Source organism: Podarcis cretensis (genome assembly GCF_951804945.1).
Source record: "Podarcis cretensis genome assembly, chromosome: 2".
Classification (NCBI taxonomy): Eukaryota; Metazoa; Chordata; class Lepidosauria; order Squamata; family Lacertidae; genus Podarcis; species Podarcis cretensis.
Genome location: NC_137171.1, coordinates 5,972,030 through 5,997,683, shown reverse-complemented (window position 1 = coordinate 5,997,683; position 25,654 = coordinate 5,972,030). Strand labels below are relative to the sequence as shown.

The following is a 25,654-nucleotide window of genomic DNA, read 5'->3' as shown; positions in this document are numbered from 1 at the left end:
TTAGCAAACAAGGCTGGTGGTCAGGGATGACAGGAGTTGGGAGTCCCAACATCTGGAGGGCCACAGTTTTGCCCAGCCTGCACCACACACACCAGACACAAATTCAGCAACCTGTAGAAGTTCTGTACATCCAGCAGGACTGCACATATCTGCATAATTTATTCTTTCCTGCTAGTCACAGAGAGGGGGAAAGAGCAATGTTTGGGACTAAAACTCACCACTACTAACAAAAGATCTTGCTCAATCCACTCTTCAGTTTCAGGTTTCATCACTTGTTGCCCTGTCAGTAGCCATAATCTTAAACCACAGAAGCTTACACCCCTAGTCAAGAGACGCCGTACCAGTCACTCGCCTTACTACCATTTATTTATTTAACTTGTATATGCTTTATTTTTAGATGGATCTCAGAGACATTTACATCATCATTCAACACAAAAATGCAACAAAATACACAACAAAATGCAACATTGTGTGTGTGTGTGCGCGCACGTGCATTTTTATATAATCACATTAATATTACATAAAAGGATCCTCACCCGATATAATACAATTCAGGAATTCAAGAACCATGCTGTAATTACACTCTCCTTGTACCCATCACATCACTCCATCCTCTCAATTCTCACTCCAGTGAAACCTTCAACAACCCATAATCATGTATGAATCCAACAGGTGAAAGCCAACCCTCCCCCAATCATCTCTCACCTTTGGGGCTATACAAACACCTTCTCCCTCTATCTCCCCTGGGGAGATCAAGTTCTTCCTCTCACTGTGGGGTAGAAGGGTCTTTGGACACAGTCACCCATAGGCTTGACTCTCACACCCTCAGAGGGAACATCCCAGTCAATCAAACAAAAATAAAGCAAATGTCCCTTTAAAATAACTTTGAATTTACAAAAGCACCAAACTAAGTCCTTTAGTTCAGAGCCAATTAAAGAAGTCATGCCAAAGAGCTGAGTAAACAGCAAGAACTAACAGCATCCTTTGGAATTCACTGGCACCATGAGATCTCCAGAGTCATCCCAGCCTTGGCAGAAACCTCAAACTCTCCACTACCTGTTGTTTCCAGAGAAAGTCCAGCCGGGCCGTAGACTCCACCTGCTGGGCATGCAGGTAGAGTGCCAAAGCAAAGAGCAGCAGGATGACAGGTGTCATGTACTGTAGGGCCACTTTTCCCTCGGCAGAACTAGGAGAAAAGAGAGTAAAGGCAAGCTGTTATCTTTCTGCGCTCCTGTGCCCAATACAGCCCTGACACAACCCCTTTGCTCTGCCTGCTCCCACAGCCTAGGGAAGCCCCCTGCTCTTTAAAAACCAAACTCAGCCCATTCTCCCTCTCTGTCCCTTATGCTTGGAGTACCTTCCTGCCATGACACCAAGGGGACAACCCAAATGCACTGTCATTACATGGTTGTTATCTGGCTTGGGTACTACATGCAGAAGGTGGAATATAAATCGAAAAGGGGAAAAATTAAACCACCGTTGTTACTCCATAAAGTCCATCGCTTCCACAAAGCATTTGGCATTTCCCTTTAGCTGCCATCCCAAGCTGAAATAAAAGCTGTTATTTGTGACTCCAGTTTTTTTATTTATTTATTTGTGGTACGCAGTTACGTCTTGTTTTTATTTAGCTTTCCTTAGGAAGCTTTGGGTTGTAGCCAAGTTATTCCTACTCAGAGCAGACTTGACTACCTTGGGTCCATTAATTTCAATGGGTCTACTCCAAGTATAAGTTGGATAAAACCTTTCACCGAATAATGCATTTTCATTCAAATCACTCAGAGATTGTTATATTAAGTGGTACACAAAATCCATATATAATTTGCTTAAATTTCATTTCACCTCAACGATTTATGTATATATATCACTTAAACCTAACTACATATACAGTTACAGATAGGTAGCCGTGTTGGTCTGCCATAGTCAAAACAAAATAAAAAAATTCCTTCCAGTAGCACCTTAAAGACCAACTAAGTTAGTTCTAGGTATGAGCTTTCGTGTGCATGCACACTTCTTCAGATCTGAAGTATCTGAAGAAGTCATATCGGTATCTGAAGAAGTGTGCATGCACACGAAAGCTCATATCTAGAACTAACTTAGTTGGTCTTTAAGGTGCTACTGGAAGGAATTTTTTTATTTTGTTTTTACATATACAGTGGTACCTCAGGTTACATACGCTTCAGGTTACAGACTCCGCTCACCCAGAAATAGTACCTCGGGTTAAGAACTTTGCTTCAGGATGAGAACAGAAATCGCACGGCAGCAGCTCAGTGGCAGCGGGAGGCCCCATTAGCTAAAGTGGTGCTTCAGGTTAAGAACAGTTTCAGGTTAAGAACGGACCTCCGAAACGAATTAAGTACGTAACCAGAGGTACCACTGTAACTGCATTTGCTTATCGGTATATTTGTCCCTTGCTATCATTGCTTCACCATTGCTAGGTTGTCTCCTCTCCCCTAACGTCTAAACGTGGACAGTAAGCTCCTCAGGGCAGTTACCTATATAGTGCTTCTGTCACATTGTTACTGATATAGCATCACAATATATAAATGAAACAGCACAATCTGATGCTTGCAAATCCAAAAGACTTCTAAAAACCAGAATCTACCACTGCCCCAAACCCTAAAAAACAGCCTTGGGACAGTTTTCCCCAAACTAGTTCCCTCCAGATATTGTTCGACTGCAACTCCCATCAGTATGGCTTATTGTCAGGAAAGGTGGGAGTTGTAGTCCAACAACATCTGGAGATGTCACCTGTACCCCATTGCTGTACACTTAACTTTTCCAAAGCTTTGGTAACACCTTCACCAAACCTCTAGGTAGCCTTTATAACCACAACCCTCCATTCCCCACAACCAGATCAAAATTGACTCCCTTTCTGGTTCCAACTCACCAATCTTGACTACTGTGGGTCTCATTGAAGGCTGGCCTGTTGTGAGAAGGGAGAGAGAAGAATTTTTATAGCGAGAGGCCCAAGTCACCCAATAACAACACCCCAAGCCACCTCCCACAATGCAAGGCAAATGAGACTGAGGGTGAGTTAGACATGGGGAAATGGGCTGGGAGACAATGAAGATTCTGGTAGTAGATGATGCACCTGAATTCTGCCCCAAGTATCTTGCAATGGGAAGAGACTGAGTAGCCTCCTCCTTAGTTTAACACCCATGTCCAGATAGAATGGATCACAATTAGAGGTTTCTGAAGCTTTATAGAACACCGCAGGCTCAGCGCGGTTTCCTTTTTCTCTGCTCCCCAAATTTAGCTGTTTACAAATCATGTTTACCTATGCCTGGTTTATTTTTTGTAAACCACTTCCAAGTTTTATTACAATCCAGAGGTATATAAATTTTGTTTAATACAAATATGCAACATTAAGTTACGGTTGTTTCCTTTCTTTCACTTCTTAGCTAATAGAGCTGCTTCCATATATAATTTGAAGCAAATTATTTTCTCAGGAAAGGGACGCAGGTGGCGCTGTGGGTTAAAGCCTCAGCGCTTAGGACTTGCCGATCGAAAGGTCGGCGGTTCGAATCCCTGCGGCGGGGTGCGCTCCCGCTGCTCGGTCCCAGCGCCTGCCAACCTAGCAGTTCGAAAGCACCTCCGGGTGCAAGTAGATAAATAGGGACCGCTTACCAGCGGGAAGGTAAATGGCGTTTCCGTGTGCGGCTCTGGCTCGCCAGAGCAGCGATGTCACGCTGGCCACGTGACCCGGAAGTGTCTCCGGACAGCGCTGGCCCCTGGCCTCTTAAGTGAGATGGGCGCACAACCCCAGAGTCTGTCAAGACTGGCCCGTACGGGCAGGGGTACCTTTACCTTTACCTATTTTCTCAGGGGAAGGGATGTTCTTACTCCTTTCACCCAGAAATAGATTTTTCTGCTTTAAAACTCCCCCCTCCTGAGGAAGCTGCTCTCTTCTCTCCCTGGGTGGGGAAAAAGATGTGGGCACTCAAGGTGGGGGGAGGTGGGCACAGAAAATACAGAAGCTGTTTGCCCAGTGATGGCTTGCTGGCTTATTTTTCCACACATGGTAGAAATATGAACAAGTCAAGAAATATTCAGGAAGAATGGGTTCAAGTTCATTCTGAAAGAATTTTTGGATACAAAGTCCCACTGCATCCGGTCATATTCTTGCTGGATTATTTGGAAGGGTCAGTGAAGGAAGAACATAAGGATATGATTTATTACTTGCTAGCAGCTGTTACGATCTTAAAAGGAGAATGGTTACAGCTCCTGACGATTAAAGAACAGCATAATAAGGAGCTAAAAGGAGAATGGTTACAGCTCCTGACGATTAAAGAACAGCATAATAAGATACGGGATTATGCAGTAGCGGCAAAATGAACTTATTATATAATATTGTAATTGTAGATGACATATGTTAAAATGGAATAAGTCTGTCAATTATTGTAGGGCATATTGTTTTATCTTCCAGCGCCAATTATGGATTTTTTATGTTGTGAGCTGGCTGGGTTTTTGCTTTTAAGTGGGAAAAGTGCCAAAGGAATAAGAAGCCCCTCTCATGAGATTATGCATGAATGAGAACCTTTGGGAATCCACAATTCAGCTGATATCTGAAGGGCCACATAACCACCACCTCTGGTGTAAAGTGACAGTGCTAGATCATCTTTGTTTCTGGTGCTATTTGCTATTGTGGTGGTTTGTAGCTGGGTCCATTTTCTCTTGGTTACTCATGGCTGTTTGGAAAAGTTATATTTGAGGGCAACATGGAAGAAAACAAGCGCAGGGTGAAAGCTGGAAGACCCTCCCCACTTTAAATCACCCAGACAACTTCAAGGCCCAGGGCTGAAGGTTTGAGATTTTTCCAGTCCCAGAGGAGAGGGGGGATTCTTACAGGGCATTAGCAGCCACCAGCAGGTCGTAGTTGTTGAACAACACCCCCTGGGGGCCCTCGGCCACGGCCAGGTACACCACCTCCATCCCTATCAGCAACGCCAGCTTCCCAAGGCTATTGATGTGCAGGAAAACAGAGGAAGCCAGTAGACTCAGCAACACCGAGTAAGTGAAGTACTGCAGGGAGGAAAGGATAGAGATGTCAGAATGCCCCTTACAACAACTAAACGTGCTCCCCAAAGCCCACACTCATTCCCTTGAGACAAGCGTGACCTCTCCTTCTCCCCACTCTTAATTTGGATAGTGTTTGCTGCCACAAGATTTTTTTAAAGGAGAGATTAGATAAGTTCAAGGAGGATGGTTCTACCAACAGCCACTATCCACGGACAAGCAACCAGGGTAGATCATCGCCCTCGTGCCTTGCTTGTGGCGTTCCCATAGGCACCTGGGTTGTGTGAAACAGGATAGTCAATTGACCTTTGGTCTGATCCAGCAGGATCCTTTTGTGTTACATTCTCCTCCTGTCTTCACAGATATGCCACCCGCCTCAGATTTTGCACCTGAGCAACCTTCAAGGCCCAGTCACAGCCACAAACCCACAAGATATCAAGGCACTTGTTATGTACTGAAGTTCTCACCCTGGGCCAGCAGGGGGATACTGTAGATAGTTTTCACTCAGGTCCACGTCAGTTATTTTAGGCGGGAAACCCTGGGTTGTTGTTGCTACAATGTTGACAGCCGGCTGCCTATAAAAGCAGGCCGGCTGAGCTGTTTGCAGTCAGTTCTATTCCAGCTTACAAAATAAAGAGCTGCTTTGGAGAAATCGCTGTGTCGTCTGCTATGTCAACCCACAACTTAACACTGGCGACGAAGGTGGGATCGATGGACATCAGAGCACAGCCAGATGCGGCCAGCCTCTGAACTGAGCTGAATCACTGAGCTGAATCACTGAGCTGAATCACAGAGCGAAATCACTGAGCGAAATCACTGGACAGAACCAATTCAGAGCTGACTGTTCTGGCTAGAGCACTGTGTTCCATCCATTGCCCTTCACGCCGGAAGGGAGGAGAGACCATCCTTGGACTTAGAGGTAAATGCTGACCCCAGGCCCAGTGACTGAACCCCCAAGTCCCACCCACAACTCTTTACACACACACACACCCCAATCTTTCTGAAATACACATACCTCAGGGAAGCTGCAGCTAGAAGCACCATTCCCCTGGCAGGGCAGCGTGTCTGATGCCAACGAGTAGTTGAGGGCATGTAGGTGGCAGGGCCCCACGGCGGCTGGAGTAATGTTGAGAAACCCGGCAGCGCAGTCTTGGAGGCGGAGCCGGCTGCAAGCAAACTGGGTTGAGGGGGGAAAAATGGCCAACTATGTAGGGCTGACAGGGAACTCAATGCTGCTCTTGTTTGCTCTGGACTTGCCCGATCCCACCCAATGCCAGAGACTTAGGGCAACCAGGATAATGGAGAGCCAATGCCTGGACTCTGGGGCCGGAGACAGACAAAGGGTTCTTCGGAGAGTTGAAGGTTCGGAGAGGGTTGGAAGTGGGACTGCTGCTCATAATGTATATTTTCTTCCCACTTTTGCCCACTGGTAAATACAATTTTGCACTGTTCCAAACACCTGCTTGATCCGGGGAAACAGCAGGACATGAGAAGTGTGTGCATAACTCCCTCAAACCACTTTAGTCTCTCTCTCTCTCTCTCTCTCTCTCTCTCTCTCTCGTGTGTATCTCCAGCCTAGAGCATCCTTTGTGCTCTTTCCCATATCGCCTTGGTTCTCAACTGTCCCCACATCACACCACACTACAAGACCTGCCCACCTCTCCCAACCTTCATACCATGTTGACAAAAGCAGAGATGAAGACCAGCAGGATGGCAGCAACACCAGTAATCGTGCTGTTCATTCGGGACTGAATAATCTTGCGGGAGACACGCTGCAAGGCGGCTGGAAAAGGCTGTAGGGAGTCACGAGAGGTCGTATGAGATGGGGGGGCCACCACCACACACCCTGTTATGCCCAAGAGGCTAGAACAAAGGACGGCTCCAGGAAAGTGGAAGCCTTGACTAACCCCTCACCCGCACCAGCCTGGTTACACCAGAATCAGGTGTTAGCATTCCAACCCACAGCAGGTTCTGAACCCAGGCGAAAACAGGTGGGGATTTAGCTTGCGCACTTAGGGGCAGAGCTCCTGCTTGGTATGTAGAAGGTCCCAGGCCTACTCCCTGGCATGACCAGTTGAACAGACCAGGTTTGAGAGACCTTAGAGAGCAGTTGCCAGCCAGGGCAGCACCGGGAGAACAAATAGTCTGGCATGGTATAGAAGTTAGCTTCCTGTGTTCTGACTGGTCTGAGGAGGAAACTGTAGGGAGATTAGCCAGAAAGCCTCTTAGCTACAGTAGGCCAGAGGTGGTCAGAAGATACTCTCAGATCCATGTTAAACCTTCCAGACCCAACTTGTTCATTGGCCTGAACAACTAAGGGACCCTCCTCCTCCTGGCTGCTGACTTGCTTTGCCTTTCCTCACCCTTAAATGGACAGGAGCCTGACACCAGGGCAGCAGGCCTGTCTGCTCAGCCCAGCACATCAAGGGCTTAAGGGGCAGGGGGGTGACGCTGTGGCAAAAACCCAGGAGCTGCACATGGAACCAGACTGAACCCACACACTGCACCCTCAAAAGGCATAAGGGGTGTTCCCAGGTGGGGTCCAAGGGCTGGCAGAGGGAAGGTGAGGTTGTCCTTGGGATAGTCATGAGTCACAAAGACATGGGGTCCCAATGAGAGAAAATCACTCACGCCAAGGCAGGAGTAGATGGCACAGACGAAAAGGATGGTGGCCAGGATGACAAAGATGCTGATGTAGGCGCCAAGCATCAGAGGGGAGCTGTGGGGAGACAAGGCAGAATTAGCCCCACCAGTCAGGAGAACACCATAACGCGTGTAGCTTTCCACCACTCATCAAATGTTGGTGGACTCCAACTCCCACCAGTCCCTGTCAGTGTGGCCAATGGTCAGGGATGACAGAATTGTGGTCCCAACAAGATCCAGGCCCCAGGTGCGGGGAAGGCAGAAGTACTGCGTAAGTTAACAATATTGTGCATATTGTTGGAAGACAGAATGTTAAATTTAAAAAAATTAAAATAATGTATTGTGTGGGTTTTCCACTTGTGGTGACCCCTGACTCCCAAGACAAGTTTGGCTGTGTTGGTAAGTCACTTATCCTCCTCTTTTTGCTTAAGAATCAGCCTCAAAGCAAAAACCTCCACAACCACAGACTGTGCTCTCCCCACTTTCCCATTTACCCCTCCTTCGCTCAGTGATATCCCCAAATTAGCCATTTAATCAGTCTAGCATATCGCCTTTTCTCACAATGTTGTCACGTGGCATCTGCCGACCCCTTCTGCATCAGGTGTGTAACACAGGTGAGAGGGGGAACTTGGGTGTCGTGGTTCAAAGTGTAAATATACTCGCAGACAGACAGCACATCTATGCTCCCTAATAACTGCAAATGAAATTCTTCCCTCCTCTTCCCCTAAAACATTTGTGGCAGCAAATAACTTTACTGACTGGAATCCAGGCAGAGTTGGCTAAATATATGAGGGATTGAAACCCATTGGTTCAAGCAGCGTTCCTCCACACTTGTGTACAAGGAGATGGAGTTGAGAGAAGGATTGTGGTTTAGTGGTATGACACCTGCTTTGCATTCAGGATGTCCCGGACTCAATCCCTGGTGTCTCCAGGCAGGGATCGTCTGAAATCTCGAAGAGCTTCCACCAGCTGGAGCTGACAATAATGAGCAAGAAGGGGGCAATAGCTGGAATTGGTAGAAAGCAGCTTCCTATGACTTTGAGGTTCCCCTGGCTCAATTTCTTCCACAGTGTCAGGGTGTGCCTGGATTGGGAATCAGCGGCTTGAGGGTCCTGTGCATCTGTTGGTGGCACATGATGGCAAGTAGTGCATAATAAGCCTTTATGAGAACTAGGTGTGCTTTGGCTCCCAGTACGTTTCCGAGCACAATTCAAAGTGTTGGTGCTGACCTTTAAAGCCCTAAACGGCCTCAGCCCAGTATACCTGAAGGAGCGTCTCCACCCCCACTGTTCTGCCCGGACACCGAGGTCCAGTGCCGAGGGCCTTCTGGCGGTTCCCTCATTGCAAGAAGCAAAGCTACAGGGAACCAGGCAGAGGGCCTTCTCGGTAGTGGCACCCGCCCTGTGGAACGCCCTCCCATCAGGTGTCAAAGAGACAAACAACTACCTGACATTCAGAAGACATCTTAAGGCAGCCTTGCTCAGGGAAGTTTTTAATGTGTGACATCTTAGTGTATTTTTGGTCTTTGTGGAAGCCGCCCAGAGTGGCTGGGGAAACCCAGCCAGATGGGTGGGGTACAAATAATAAATTATTATTATTATTATGCATCTGTACATGCCACCTTACCTCGCCTATGGCTACCATATGCAGCAATGGAGAAGTGTAGGGTGCAGACCCACTGCACATACTGGGATCCTGTGAAGTGTGTGCACATGAAGGCACACACATGGGCATGAATGCATATGTACCACGTTTGCAGAAAGAGTACATGACGAACGTACTCTTGCATATGTGTCACTCACTGCGGGAAGATGACAATCTGGATGCAGCAAATGAAGCAGAAGACAAGCACGGTGCAAGCCACGTAGCCGCCAAAGCGGGTGTCCACCTTTTTGGAATACTGCAGAGTAGAAAGACAAGAGAAAGGGAAGTTACCAGCGGGGAGTGGGGGTGGTTCTGCCTGAACTGGAACAAAGAAGTGTGGGATTTCCATGCCCAGATTGAAAGCTGAAGACTCCAGAAGCAAATGGGAAGGTACCTTCTTCTCCAACTCTGGCTTCTGGAAAGTGAGCAGGAAGCGTTTGACATGGTCCTTGCGCAGCTGGTCAATGCTTCGAGCATCAATGGCTCTGCCCAGAAACTCATCAACTTCATCTTCAGGGTTCAGGGCCTCCTGCGTGCTTCGGCTGCAAGAGGCAGATGTCTCAATTTTATGACTAGTTGTGGGGGCATCAAGTGTCAGTAAAGCAAGCCTTGCCGGTGAAGTCCCTCCCCCCATATTCATCTCTCCACTCGTTGCACAATCAGCTCCCAGACTGTCACAACACAGGCAAGGGGCTCTAACTGGCACAGCCTCCCTGCCCGCTGCTAGGGTCCCAAGAGAGAGGCAAGATACTCACTTGTCTTTGCTGGAATCATCAATACCCTGAGAAAGGAGAGGGAGACACAGAGAGGAAACAGATATTTATATTTGTTCATAAAAGTATTTTTGTACCACCTTATCTTAAAATACTAGGGTGGTTTGCAACAACAAAATATTAAGAGCCATTAAAAACAATTCAAAAAATCATCCAAGTGACTGGCTAATTAAACAGCTGCAAAAGCCTGTTGGCCTAAAAACAGTATTCAAGAGACACCAGAAAGTCAAAAGCATGAATGCCCATCAGATCTTTGCTAGAAGACTTCTCCACAGTGTGGATATCATTCAAGTGTTCAAATGTTCACAGCAGATTTTAAGAAAATTGTATACACATGCACAAAAAATGTAGAACTTGTGATATTTTTAGAATATTAATATATAATCATGCCATCTTTACTGTGAATGTCTAAAGTGCAGAAATGGCTAACAACTGTGAGGGAATGCTATTAGTCTTAAAATACAGTGGTACCTCGGGTTAAGTACTTAATTCGTTCCGGAGGTCCGTTCTTAACCTGAAACTGTTCTTAACCTGAAGCACCACTTTAGCTAATGGTGCCTCCTGCTGCCACCGCGCCGCTGGAGCCCAATTTCTGTTTTCACCCTGAAGCAAAGTTCTTAACCCGAGGTACTATTTCTGGGTTAGCGGAGTCTGTAACCTGAAGGGTATGTAACCTGAAGCGTATGTAACCTGAGGTACCACTGTACCTGCAATATTTATTTATTTATTTAAGAGAGCGGTGGGGAATCTCCAGTGCATTGGTCCACTAGGGGGTCCAATTAGGGCTCTGGGGTCATATCCCCCAAACCACACACACACACACACCTGTCAATCAGCTGGTGGGTTGGGAGGAGAGTTGTTTAAAATCCTGCTAAGTATTGCTTCACCAAAATACTGCTAATGTGGTATAGTGGTTAGAGTGCCTGGGAGACCAAATCCCCACTCAGCCATGAAACCCACTGGCTGACCTTGGGCTAGTCACCACCTCTCAGCCTAAACTGGGATAAAATGGGGAGGGGAAGAACCACCAATACCAACTTGAGTTCCTTGGAGAAAAGGTGGATAAAAATAAAATATGAATAATAGTAATAATAATAATAATAATAAATATCTACGTAAAATATTAAAACAGCAGAGCATAACATACAGTTATTAAAACCACATAAGATCAGGACACAGTAGTAGCAAAAAGACCTGGGGGGAGGGAATGGTATTCACCTGGTGCTGAGAAGATAAACCAAGTCAGTGCAAGGCAAATCTCTCTTGCGGAACACATTTCAAAGACAGGGTGGAAACAGAGAGAAAGTTCCATCTTGGCTCCCCTCCCACCTCTCCTTAGATGGAGGGAGCACTTGAAAATGGGCTTCCAAAGTCACCCAAATCATTTAGAGACCTGAAGGTCAAAACCAGAACTTTGAATCGTGCCTAGAAGCAGACAGGAAGCCAGCACAGTTGTTTTCAAAACTGGTGAGAGACAATCAAAACCCCAAATTCCCAGCCGCAATCTTCAGTATTTTAAACCACCTGAAGGTTCTAAGGGGGCTCCTCATATAGCACACTAAATACAATAATCAAAATGGGATGTTATCAGTGCATACTAAACTGCAGCTTGGAATCTCGGCCAAGGAGAAATCACATCCGGTGTACCAACCAAGGTGGCAAAAAGGATCCAGAAGCCGAGAAAGCCACTGGGTTCTCCACCAAAAGATAACGTCAGTCCGAATAGCATACCAAGACTACAGATTTAATCCTTAACCGCAGCCAGAACAGGCTGAACCACACTTTCTTGGTCAGATAAGCCATGCATAGTAGCTCCATCCTGTCTGGATTGAGTTTCAGTTCAAGAACCTTGCCCCAAAATGGAATGTTTGTAATGTTGGGGGGGGCGGAGGAGGAAATCTTTGGATGCCCTTTATCAAGGATGGTCACAGAATCATAGAACTGTAAAGTTGGAAGAAACCCCAAGGGTTATCTATTCCAACCCTCTGCAATGCAGGAAAATGGTAATACCTTGATTTTCTTTAAAAGGTAGTCTTATCTCAGAAAGAGACATTTTTAGCCCCTAGACCCAGCAGATGAAACTGCCCCAGGCAGATGTAATGAGCCAGGAAGGGCAAGGATTGAGCACCCAGGCAACAGGCTGCCCCCATCCCTCATAGCAACCTGTCGATGGCCTCAGGCCTCAGCGACAAAATGTGACTCAGTGGTGTTCTGAACATGATCACAGAGACGGCAGTAAAGGAGGCATTCCAGTCCGTGCAGATATGAGCAATTCTGCCTTTGAAATGATTAGCAAATAAGTCGCAGCTGGCCTTTGGGGAGTCTTTAACACCTGGATATGGGGGCTCAGATGGAAAAGGTCACATACCCTCCAGTGGATGGCATTGTGAGGTTACAACGGTGAGGGGGAAGTGTTGTTCCTTCACTGAATCTACTCTGTGTCAATAATGGCAATCATGAACAGTTACCTGCGTTTGGTTGGATTCGCTACTGCCAACACCATGCTAGCCAGTGCAGCAAACCAAGGAGCAAATGGATTCTTTTTAGTGGGAATGACTACCGTATTTTTCGCCCTATAGGACGCACTGTCCCATAAGGCGCACCTAGTTTTTTTGGGGGGAAATAAAGGGGGGGAAATTATTTTCCCCCAGGCGCAGGGCTGGGGAGGCCCAAGCTTCCCCCGACCCCAGCCCCCAAACAGGCAGCTCTCTGCAAGCCGTGGGAGCCCAGCGCTGGCTCCTGCTGCTTGCGGAGAGGTCCGCGAAGCCTGGAGAGCGAGAGGGGTCGGTGCGCACCGACCCCTCTCGCTCTCCAGGCTTCAGCGAAAGCCTGCATTTGCCCCATAGGACGCACACACATTTCCCCTTCATTTTTGGAGGGGGAAAAGTGCGTCCTATAGGGCGAAAAATACGGTATTTCACCTGTCTGAGTCACCTCCATGTTCCACAGAGCAAAGCATTGACAGAAACACTAGCCCCAAACTGCCCAAGGCCCCTCAGGAATCCAATAGCCTCTTAACAGGTTCCTCTTCAACGGGATAGCCGTAAGTCTAAAGTCCTGTTCAGGCACTTGAGTCAAACTCATAAGGGCCCAGACTGTGTATGGGTTGAAGGAACATTGGCCCCGCCTTGCGACATCCCCAACATGCAGAGTTCTTGGTCATCATCCAGCTGAATACACTTTTAATCTCTTTCCAGTCCTGAATGTGAGAAGCCTGGGAGCAGATATGTGGGGCATTGGGGGAAAGGGTGTTGCTGGTGGCCACAACACAGTTTTTTGCCCTCATGCCTTTGGCCAAGTAGGGCTTAATCTGAGCAGGAAGTGACCCAACCATAATTAGAGGAAAAGGTAACTCAGAAATTCATGTAGGGCTGAAGTGACCCCAAACTGCTTCACTCCCAGGCTCCTAGCACAAGTCAAAGCCTGAGCCCAGAGACTTTCCTGAGGCACCAGAACCACCAACAAACCATTCCACTGTATTGAATTAGCTAAACCACAACAACAGGTGCTGGGAGCAAAGGGCACTGCCAGATCACGCAACAGCCACCAGTATCGTGGCAACCAATCAGCCACTACCAAACCATGTCAGACAATGGGCTGCCACCACTGGCAGAGTTGCTCCTCCTCCCATGCTAATGAAGATCCTCCTAAGATGCAAAGAATGCCATGGCAACAGATGCCACACCACAAAACCCACTGAGCAACCAGTGCCAAAGCAACAACCTGCAATCGTGCAATCAACAAAGTAACAGCAACCCTTCACAGTGAATGACACAACACCACGGATTGTCCCTTAGCAACCAGCAAACTGACAATATGATGAAGAAGAGCACATTAAGTGGTAGTGGTGGGTTTTTAAAAACTCTGGAATTATGCAAATTGGCTTAAAATCTTGCTCAATTCACACTTTACACTTTTGAAATCAGGGTAGCGGCTACAAGGTTCTGCATAGAAGTTTTCTATTGCCAGAAATTGAGATAGTCTCTATGATCTATCATTTCTTAGACTAAGAAGTCTGGATAGATATTGCATTAAAAAACCAACCTCAATGCGGAGCTGACAGTGTTTAAAATCCCTAGACAACCATGTTTTATTTATGTAGGGCAAATGGGATTTTTCCAACACAGAAAAAGGAAGGTGCAGTGAAAACAAACAACTGTTGCAATGCATGAAGTCTCACTTAAAAAAACCCAACACTTTGGTTTTGAAACCAGGGAAAGGCAGCTTCAGTATCGGGGGATCTGCCATCTATTCTCAAGAAACGTGTCTGTGGGCTGGGAGTATATTTTGTGGCACAATTGGATCCCTTCAGATGCGGTCAGGCTCTGTGATAAAGTTATCAACATCTAACAATAAGGGCCCTCATAGCCGTGGAACAAGTGTGTAGAGGCACAGCCAAGGTCATTCTGCAGAAACTCAGAATTAAAATGTCATACAGTTTGCTTAAGCATTGGTAATCAGCTAAAAGGGTCTTGTGGGTCACACCCTGGCCAGGAGAGCCGAAAACTTAGCCATCTGTATTTTCTCATTCACACATGAGCTGTGGGGGCTACAAACTTGCTTTCGTTTTGTTTAAAATAAAAGCCAAGGCTCTCAGGATTCTCCAGAAGCTGGTAGATTTCATGCTAAAGCCTCACTCAGTTCATAGACTCATAGAACTGTAGAGTTAGAAGGGACAAGGGTCATCTAGTCCAACCCAGCATGGGACTTGAACCCACAACCCTGAGATTAAGTCTCTTATGCTCTGCCGACTGAGGTATCCCAGCTATTTAAATAGGTTGTCACCTTGACTTTTTGTGAGAATCTCGCAAAGCAAACAACATGTAGTAACTTATTTTTTTATATACAAAAAAATGCTTCCAAAGTCTTAAAGCTAGCCAGCACATCAAGATAATGGTCACAGCCATGTTAGTTTCAAAATCTCCCCCTCCCTGTCACACACAAATTGGGAACAATAGCTGCCCCAATGTGCAACAACTGTTGCTATAACAATGCTCCATGCAATTTATGAAGCAAAATAGGGCTGGGAGGAGGGAGACTTAGAAAAGCAGGGCATTGTGCCGAGGTCACAGGAAGGAAGTAGGAAAGACTCAGGGGAAGCAAGATTCCAGTTCTCCTAGAAAGACCAAGGGTGAGGCGTGCCGGCGGGTGGGAAGAAAAGGGTGAGAGAGAGATAGCTGGTGGCTGTGGCGGCTGATAGCAGGAGAAGGAAACTGGGTCCAGAAGGGGACCTTCCTCCAAGACTCTCTTTGAGATGTGCTCGACACCTGCAGCAGAACGGAGGCAGCAGAGCAGACCGACTCTAAGCAAAAGGGGAAGGGACGGTTTTGAAAGCTTTTCCATAGAAGAGCACTCAATGCACAGAGAAAGTAGGTGAGGAGCTGGTCTTAAAATGGATCTCTTCTCAGCTATGCTTCTTTTATTACATGGGCAGCATACAGAAGTGACCCCACCCCTTGTGTAGTCAAAATAGCACCATTCACACATAAACATACAGAAGAACCCCAGAGTTTGCCAGTATAATTTTTTTTTTAAAAAAAACACACCTTCAAAGCAGCCCAAATATGTTCAGCGGGCAGAGAATGCTGGCCAGTTGCATGTGAAGTGGGAACAGAAGAGGTAAAAAGTGGTTAGGATCCTGAACAGGAACACTCAATCCTACTACAGTGGTACCTCAGGTTACATACGCTTCAGGTTACAGACTCCGTTAACCCAGAAATAGTACCTCAGGCTAAGAACTTTGCTTCAGGATGAGAACAGAAATCGTGCTCCAGCGGCACGGCGGCAGCAGGAGGCCCCATTAGCTAAAGTGGTGCTTCAGGTTAAGAACAGTTTCAGGTTAAGAACGGACCTCCAGAACGAATTAAGTACTTAACCTGAGGTACCACTGTATATTTTGTTGCAAGCCTCACATGTACCAGCTCTGGAGACCTCATCCTGCTCCATAGGCAGACCCAGCCTAAACTTCATATACTGGGAGGTGGGGCGGTGGGGGGGAATGTGGATGATTAACAGGGAGGGGAAGAATTACTCCTTCCAATGCTAGATCAGTAAATCCTAAACCATGTGCCATGTAATAAATTTAACAATTTATGTAATTTGAGCCGCACCAAACTTGGCAACAAAGGAAATGCATCCACTGCAACTCTGCACAATTTCACTGGGTGGTATACAATACTTTTCCTACTCAAAGTAGGAGACCCACTGAAGTTAACAGCCATGACTAACAAAGGTTGGTTAATTTCAGTTGGTGTACACCGAGTAGGACCTAGCTGAATAAAACTCATAGACCTTGCCTTGCCCCTTCACAGCAGCCTCTAGTAGGAGCAATTAGTTCTGCTATATCACTCCGCTGGGTGCAACTGGAGCATGTAAATACACTCTATGTATAGATAGACATGGCAGAATTCCTCACCCACTAGGAGGCCAACAGTTACATCTCTGCCTGAGTAGCAAAGACAGGTTTGCACACTGGCACCAGGGTCTTGCACAGAAATCTAGGGGGTGACCTCCTTTGAGAAGTAAGAGACCTCCTCTTACTTTTGCACATTTTCTCAACATAAAATCTGTTCAGATGAAATGGAGGCGGGAAAAGGTGTGCCCTACTTATCAGCAGGTAACTTGGGAAACACCGGATTAAGGGCAGAAAGGGCTCAGGCTTTTGCTGCATGAATGCCCAGAAAACCTTGGGAGGTTCCCCTACCCACCAAATAAGCACACAAGCAACTCTCATTCTTGCCACCCAAGCAAGATAGTCCAGAGTAAATCAGGCACAAAATTCTTCCTAGTTAGCTGCTCACCTCACCTCTTGCTCGGGTGAGTGACTGATTGGAAACAACCTGCACTGAAACTGCCCCAGGCAAAATCCACCAGCTCAGAATGGCCGCTAGCAACACACCCACCCAACCAACAAGCCATAAAAAGAGAATCTGGACATTCTCCCGCTCCCCACAAAAGCCACCACTTCAAAAACCCTTTACACACAGAATATGGAGAAGAACTGTTCTACTTGTTTTCCACATGAAGGAACAAACTCCCCACAACTCTGCTCCTGCCTTCTGTGGTAAAACAATCCAGAGGGCTGTAATAAATGCTCTTTCACATGTGAATGTTTCCCTCAGCCCTAATGCTTCAAAATAATCCTCCTAGTTCCTGAAGCAAGCACCTTCTGTCCTGATAGCTGTTGTATTTCTTAAACAGCCTAAGAAACCCAAATGCTTCAGATTTATTTGGCAAAGCCATGTAGTCCCAACGCCTTCAAATTCCGCATTGTAACTAGACATTTCTTCACCTGAGGCCAGACTTTTAAGAATCCACACTATGCCTCCACCCATTCAGTTTTCAGATAAAACGGTCAATTGTGATTCTCCAGTTGTAGAACGCTGCACTTTTTAGCTCTGCTCCACATCTGGGTCTCCAGACATTTTGGAAATCGTCCTGTTTCAGCCAACATGGAGCCAGGGTGGGTGGGTTGGGGTGACATGGGGATGGTACCCAATTCCTGCCTGCTTACACAGTCCATTGGAAGTATGAAAGAGTTTCCTTCCCTCAGCCCCTTGTTGTGCCCCCCCCCCGAGAGAGCTGGGCCCCAGGTATTCAGGAACCAAGAAAGCCAATTTACTTTCTGGCATTTCTATCCTTCCTATGCTCTGAGGAATTCTCGGTTGTGAGCACAGTTCTCCCCCTATCCCACTGTATCCTCACAACAACCATGTGAGGTAGCTTAGGCTGAGAGAAGGTGACTGACCCAAGGTCACCCCATGAACTTCCTGGCTGAGTGGGGATTTGAACCCTGGTCTCTCAGTCCCTAGTCCAACACTCTTAACTGCTACTCCATACTTGCTCTTTAGTCCCTTTATACACCTAGCCTGGCACTATCAACTCTAGTCTCTTTCCAAGGTCTCGGGCAGATAGAAGAAGAAGAAGAAGAAGAAGAAGAAGAAGAAGAAGAAGAAGAAGAAGAAGAAGAAGAAGGAGGAGAAGAAAAGGAGGAGGAGGAGGAGTTTGGGTTTGATATCCCGCTTTATCAGTAGTCTCAAAGCGGCTAACAATCTCCTTTCCCTTCCTCCCCCACAACAAACACTCTGTGAGGTGAGTGGGGCTGAGAGACTTCAAAGAAGTGTGACTAGCCCAAGGTCACCCAGCAGCTGCATCTGGAGGAGCAGGGAATTGAACCCGGTTCACCAGATTACAAGTCCACTGCTCTTAACCACTACACCACACTGGTATAGAGGTTTTTCTACTTGATCTGTTTAACTGGAGACGCCAGGGACTGATGCCAGGAACCATCTGCATGCAGCATATGTGCTCTACCAATGCTGTCCTATTTTAACCCCAATTCCTTCCATAACTTTTTTTTCCAAAAAAAGAAGGCTAAAAGTATTTTTGTTCTCTTGTTTGTAGGATATTTGACACCTCCTTTGTCCAATTAGCTTGTCTCTCAGGATGATTATCTCAAGGGAAAATATGATGTGCTGACACAACACATCAGATCTCCCCTATCTGCATGGTATCAATAGATTTCCTTTTAACATTGGTCAGCTAGCCTCCAAAAGGTTGACAGGGTAAATAGCTGGATCTGTGCTGGTGGTGTAGTCTACTTATCTGCCCTTCTGCTGACCTCATGGAGGGTGCTTCTAGACAGAAAGACAGCAGGCTTCATTCCACACACATATTCAAAAAAACACATGGAGGAGATTCCCTATGCTTCTTCGCATCTGCTGCAACACCCAAGCAGACTCTTGGACATCTGGTGTGCTGACATCTCATTTCAAAAGCCAGTTCCTCTCCAAAGTTAAAAAGCAGTGCTACTCAATATCTCCATATGGATCTAGGCTTTTATTTATTAGAAAATTTATATCCTGCCTTTTTGAGCCAAAGCATCTTAGAATCATAGAATCATAGAGTTGGAAGAGACCACAAGGGCCATCGAGTCCAACCCCCTGCCAAGCAGGAAACACCATCAGAGCACTCCTGACATATGGTTGTCAAGCCTCTGCTTAATGACCTCCAAAAAGGAGACTCCACCACACTCCTTGGCAGCAAATTCCACTGTCGAACAGCCCTTACTGTCAGGAAGTTCTTCCTAATGTTTAGGTGGAATCTTCTTTCTTGTAGTTTGGATCCATTGCTCCGTGTCCGCTTCTCTGGAGCAGCAGAAAACAACCTTTCTCCCTCCTCTATGTGACATCATTTTATATATTTGAACATGGCTATCATATCACCCCTTAACACAGTGGTTAACAACAACAACCCAAATAAATATAATTCAAGAGGGGGCTTAATTTTTTTAAAAATAATAATAATCAAGAACTAATCAATGAAGTTAGCAGCAATAAACAATGACCAAAAGCTAGCGGAAGGTGGGAGATTCTCTTCCAACTTTGAGGGCAGCCTGGGATGGCACAGCCTAAATCAATAACAGCAGCAAAAATTAACAGAGATCAGGGAAAGCGTGAATATCCCTTGGGAGGGACTTCCAGAGTTTGGATTCCACCACCAAGGAGGTTGTACCCCAAGTAATTCTGCCCTCAATTTAGAGTGGTGCCCCGCAAGACGAATGCCTCGCAAGACGAAAAACCCGCTAGACGAAAGGGTTTTCCGTTTTTCGAGGCACTTCGCAAGACGAATTTCCCTATGGGCTTGCTTTGCAAGACGAAAACGTCTTGCGAGTTTTCCCCCTTTCCCCCCCTTTTTCTAAGCCACTAAGCCGCTAATAGGGATGCTTCGCAAGACGAAAAAACCGCTAGACGAAGAGACTCGCGGAACGGATTATTTTCGTCTTGCGAGGCACCACTGTACTTCAAATGGCAAAAGGGTTCATGAAGAACAGTGTCTCCAAGGAAGTTCTTGTAACGTGGGTAGGTTTACGTTGAGCTGGGAGGGAGGTAGAGGAGGACCTTCCACATTATATATATATATATATGCCATCCTCGTGATCTTAGAAAATTTACGTGAGCAGATTCAGCCCAAAGCCTCCAACTGGCTCATGCCAGAAAAGAGAAAAACAGCCTGCTTGTTGAGCATCAAATATATTATCTGTACATCACATAAAGGGTGGGGACATTATTTGCTTTCTCGGCTGCTAGGATCAGTAACAGCCTGGTTCTCATGGATGCAATTTGCTGCAAGTGGGGTAAAACTGTAACTCTGGCATGTGACACGTTCGGTTTTATGGCTGGTAATCCAACTGCACTGGAAGCAACTTTATGGTTATGGCCTATGGCCTTAAAACAGCTACTCCCACCCTATCCCCATCCCCCTCATTCTGGGCCAACTCCTTTGGCACAAGTCAAGGTGCTGCTCTGACCTATAAACAGCCTTAATGCACAGAAGCCTCAGAAAAATCCTCTCCCTTAATTGCACATACTGTCTCCTTTGCTCCACCGCAAGTTGCAGAATCAAGCAAGACGGATTTCTTCACTGCGCCACCCAGGCCACCAAAGAGGGGAGTTATTGGTGGCTCCCTTCTCAAGCACTCTGAGGATGTTTTAAGGCCTTTCCCATTTGGGCCGGCATTCAGGAACCTGTGTGAAGCAGCCCAAATGGCAGCGGAGACAGGCTCTATATGCGTAGATTTCGCCATGCTCATTCCCCAGCTTCTCTCTCTTTTTTAAAAATAATATTTATTAAAATTTTAAAGGTTACAGAAAGAAAAAAATAAAAATACCACATTAAACAAAAACAAAACAACACATCACAATATGAAAAAACAGAAAAATAAAATCCATTAAATAGAAACAAAAACGCAAAGAAAAATACAGCAAATCTTCTCATTACTTATCTTTCATTAGCTTATTTCCTTGACCTCCTCACACCTCCCTTTTTTGTATTCTAGATCAATTATCCATTTCAGCAAATCCTTTCCCTCTTTTAAAATTTTAGTCCTGTAAATTATCTTAATATAATGTAACTTTACTTTTCCTCCTTTCACCAATTAACAGTCAGTTATTCCCAAATCCTTTATATCATTCCTGCTAAAATCATATAATATTATTCCAACATCCTTCTAACAGTTATTAATTTTACAATGTTTCTGTAAATAGTCTTTAAATTTCTTCCAATCTTCCTCCACCGACTCTTCTCCCTGGTCTCCCCAGCTTCTCCAGTAAAAGGAGCTCACATAAGCGGCCCTGGAAAGATCCCCACCCAAAGTCCTTTTGCCTATCAGTCTGGGCAAAGTAGATTAATACTGGACTCAATAAGAGACATCAGCTTCATCTGCGCCAATAATAAGAATCGAAGAGACCAGATCCTGCACATGCTGCCATGTGACCAGCTTGCCACACAGTCAGAAAAGCCCACACAGGCAAGGCTTTTGCCATGGGCACTATGGGTTGTAGCCAATGCTAGCCTGGCTCAGAGCAGACCCACTGAAATTAAGACATGGTTTAACTTAGGTCCATGAAGAGTAACAGGTCTACTCTTAAGCTGGCTACAACCCCCTGTGCTCAAACATTCATGAGAGCAGGCCCTTGTGGGGGCTTCCGCCTCTTTCTCTAAGGATAATAAAGGTAAAGGGACCCCTGACCATTAGGTCCAGTCGTGGCTGACTCTGGGGTTGCGGCGCTCATCTCGCTTTATTGGCCAAGGGAGCCGGCGTACAGCTTTCGGGTCATGTGGCCAGCATGACTAAGCCTTCTTCTGGCGAACCAGAGCAGCGCACGGAAACGTCATTTACCTTCCCGCTGGAGCGGTACCTATTTATCTACTTGTACTTTGATGTGCTTTCAAACTGCTAGGTTGGCAGGAGCAGGGACCGAGCAACGGAGGCTCACCCCGTCGCGGGGATTCGAACCGCCGACCTTCTGATCAGCAAGTCCTAGGCTCTGTGGTTTAACCCACAGCGCCACCCGCATCCCTTCAATATTTAGGATTTTATTAAGGATAATAAATAGTGTAAAATGTACACAACAGACCATTACCCACCCAGGACCTGCAAGCAGGTGTGTAACGTGATCACAAGCCCGGTTGCCTTTTTGCTCCCACCCTCTTGGCTGGATGTGCGCCCAAAGCAAGCCCTCTCTCTGTCCCTCGCTGGCACTCACCATCTGTCGGAAGGCCTTGGAGTCCTTCGTCCGGGGGAAGGAGCGCTCAGGCACCCAGCGAGGCACCAGTCCTTCGGTAGAATTGGCCTGAGCCCTCTGCAACTTGGCTAAGATAACCTTCTCCTCTTTCTGTCAGAGAGAAAAACAGGCCATGGAGGTGCAAACAAAGAAGCTGGGGGGGGGCATGGGGAGGGGGGAGGCCCTTTCCAATACCCTCCCCTGGAATAAGGCAGCTCATCTTGGCCGGCCAGAGTTGCAGCTTCCACTGCTCCAGCTTTGGATAGCAGAATGCTCACCTTCCCCGTGAACCACACCTACAGGGCATAAGCAGCGCCCTGCTGGCTGGCAGGTAGTTCTTCTAAACTTCCACACCCTAGAGAAGGGGGGGGGAGGCAACTTTTTTGGGCCATGGGACACATATCAAATTTTGAGAGTATTCTGGGAGCGCCAGTCACAAAATTGCTACCACTGGGGCGGTACTGCATAACACACAATGGCTGCCGTGGGGAATGTGGCATAACACAAATTTAGAGACTACCACCCCTGACCACCTCAGACTTACTAATGGAAGGGAGGTATGTCCTGCTGTGATTCTGAGGGATCACACAGTATTGGTTCTACTTACACACACAAACATTTGCAGTCTAAAAGCAACAGGGAACCTATCTCAGTACCAGGAAAAATATACCTCAGAAGGTATATTCACATTTTGCTCCATAACTTTTTTTCTAGGAGGGCTAGAGGCTTCCCTTTAAAAAGACAGAGGAAATGGGGGCACCTGCCCAAGAGCCACGGTGGGAAAGCCTTTTGTGACCCCTGCACAAGAGCAAATGACTGTGATATTCTTCCCCACTCCCCAGCCCCTCCAGGACTCACTCGTTTCTGGCTGCAGCCCACGATGAAAAAGGTGTCGATGTTGTGCTCCTTAAGGTAGGCATTGCGCTCGCCCCCGTGCCCTGGCTCCACTTCGTAGTCCTCATTCAGGTACTGCAGCGTAGCTCGCGTAATGTGGATCCGCCTAGCACAGAACTTTTGTCACTCAGCCAAGTCATCTGGTGGAGACCCCCCTCTCCCACTCCCTCTGAGCCAAACCTACAACTGCCATTAATATGCACGAGAGGAAGAAGAAGATACCGGTCGACATGTAAGTGGTCTGGTCTCTGCCCACGAAGCTGGAGAGCAAGAGGCTAGAATCATGGAATCATAGAACTGCTGAGTTGGAAGGGACCCCAAGGGTCATCTAGTCCAACCCCTTGCAATGCAGGAATCTCAACTAGATCATACGTGATAGATGGCCATCCAACCTCTGCTTTAAAACCTCCAATGAAGGAGAATCTCCCAACTCTCATGGGAGGTTCGATGGGCAATTGAACAGAAAGGTTAAGTAGGTGGGTAGTAAAATTGGAGGAGGTGGCAATAGGACTCCAGGGAATACAAAAGTGGACTAAGCTGAATATCAGGGGAAAGCCTCGAAAGTGTGTCTTCAGGAACTAAGGCGGGAACAGGGAACAGCATGGCTGAAAGCCACAGAGACAGGACTGGGGGAGGCAATGACAGATGGCTTTTCATGGGTGCAAGAAAGGGAGATGAGAAGGGAGATAGTTGGGGTCAAGAGTGTTGAATGAAGGGACTAGAAGTGTGAAGAGGCTGCAGGCGGCGACTGGGAAAAGCCATTGGAGAAGTTTCAAGGGAAGAGATGGAAGTCTTCCCAGTCTTTGGTCACCTTCACCACACCTGGCCCATGCAGTAGTGGAGAAACTCCAGCCCACATGCCCTCATTTGTGGCCTGCAAGGCCACTTCAAGCAGTGGAGACAGGGCTTTGCAAGAGTGCCAGGGATAAGCCGATGGCAGTGACTTTGCCTGCAAGGACTGACTCCAAACCATGAGGGCTGAATTGGGCCACTTGCTATCAGGTGCTTGTCAGGGTGGTCCACCGTACCCACCTGTCAAGCTTGGCCTGCAAGCTTAGATCCAGTTCCCCACCCTTGGGTCAAGACCATGACCACCAGCAAGCTGAAGTCCTGGCCAAACCAAGCTGCTTGTTTATGCAAAACTATGGGGCCTCTCCTGGCACAGAGGTGGGCAGAGCCACGTGGAGGTGGCTGAGGTGGTCAGACAACGTTGCCCCAGCAAAAATGCATCTTTGTGGCAGCGGGACAATGGCTGCTGTTTATAAATAATCACATCTCTTGCCCCATTTTTTGGATAACAGCAACCCCCACTTCCAAGCATCAAGGATAGGGCAGGGCCTTTGGGACAGGGAAGGTGGCGCCTATTGGACAGTGCTTGTGACATCTGTCAAGGGGGAGCTCACAAATTCTCCTCCTGCCTACCCACAAATACATGTACAAGCTGTTCACCTCCACATGATCTGTCTCAGGCAACAGACATAACCCTACAGTTCCAGCTATCAACTCATTCCTCTTTATGGAGCCACCTCTTCGTAATTCCACCAACCCAACTTTCCCCTCCTTTTACTCCAAAGACAGAGACTTTGTGGCTCTTCAGCCACAAGTTTCAGGACTCCCTACTGCTATCATGCCTGACCACTGGCAACTACTACCCCTGCCTTTATGGGGACTGGACTTACCCAGCTTTGCCACCAGCCTCCATGTGGTTGGCCAGGGTGACATCATTGGACCAGACGTCAAACTGCCACTTGCGTAGCCCCAGCACTCCGCAATGTACACGCCCACTGTGGATCCCGACACGCATGTTCACATTCACCCCCGTCACCTCACGCACCAGCCTGAAAAGCATGAGGAAAGGAATTGTCAAAGCACCCCTCCCCCTCTTCATACACCCATGAATTCACTTGTGTGAAGTAAGAAACATAGTCTGTGTCTTGTGTACAGGGGAAGACTGATTATAATACCATCAACAAAGTGTCATATTCATGCAGGGTACAAGAAAACAGGTCACTGCCCTTAAGGGTGACGGCTGATGTTAAAATGGGCAATGAAACTTCCTGCAAGTTGCCAAGGTGGGGATGGAGGTACAAGAACAAAATAATCTAAGACCAATAGACAAGCTTTGGCTATACAATATTATTATTGTTGTTTATTTATTTGTACCCCGCCCATCTGGCTGGGTTTCCCCAGCCACTCTGGGCAGCTTCTAACAAAGATTAAAAATACATTAAAATGTCAAATATTAAAAGCTTCCCTAAAAAGGGCTGCCTTCAGATGTCTTCTAAAAGTCAGGTAGTTGTTGTTCTCTTTGACATCTGGTGGGAGGGCGTTCCACAGGGAGGGCGCCACTACCGAGAAGGCCCTCTGCCTGGTTCCCTGTAACTTGGCTTCTCGCAGGGAGGGAACCGCCAGAAGGCCCTCGGTGCTGGACCTCAGTGTCTGGGCTGAACGATGGGGGTGGAGACGCTCCTTCAGGTATATTGGGCCGAGGCCGTTTAGGGCTTTAAAGGTCAGCACCAACACTTTGAATTGTGCTTGGAAACGTACGGAAAATATGGAATATGGAGCCTCAAACACCTGTAGATTAATTTGTCACCATATCCATACCCAAAGCACATC

General features: G+C 47.0%; 1 protein-coding gene across 4 annotated transcripts in view; it reads right to left on the bottom strand.

Annotated features, from left to right (window-relative positions):
* Nucleotides 1–25,654, bottom strand: part of ADCY6 (adenylate cyclase 6) — a 48,343-nt gene that overhangs the window by 7,676 nt on the left and 15,013 nt on the right. For all 4 annotated transcript variants that reach the window (XM_079966570.1, XM_079966572.1, XM_079966573.1 and 1 more), the window contains 12 exons: nucleotides 24,715–24,873; nucleotides 23,000–23,141; nucleotides 22,124–22,252; nucleotides 10,059–10,084; nucleotides 9,698–9,845; nucleotides 9,462–9,559; nucleotides 7,648–7,735; nucleotides 6,693–6,809; nucleotides 6,032–6,193; nucleotides 4,847–5,022; nucleotides 2,888–2,923; nucleotides 1,057–1,186 (listed from right to left, as the gene is read on the bottom strand). In XM_079966570.1, coding sequence (XP_079822696.1) covers nucleotides 1,057–1,186; nucleotides 2,888–2,923; nucleotides 4,847–5,022; nucleotides 6,032–6,193; nucleotides 6,693–6,809; nucleotides 7,648–7,735; nucleotides 9,462–9,559; nucleotides 9,698–9,845; nucleotides 10,059–10,084; nucleotides 22,124–22,252; nucleotides 23,000–23,141; nucleotides 24,715–24,873 — 1,411 coding nt within the window. The remainder of the gene's footprint in view (nucleotides 1–1,056; nucleotides 1,187–2,887; nucleotides 2,924–4,846; nucleotides 5,023–6,031; nucleotides 6,194–6,692; nucleotides 6,810–7,647; nucleotides 7,736–9,461; nucleotides 9,560–9,697; nucleotides 9,846–10,058; nucleotides 10,085–22,123; nucleotides 22,253–22,999; nucleotides 23,142–24,714; nucleotides 24,874–25,654) is intronic.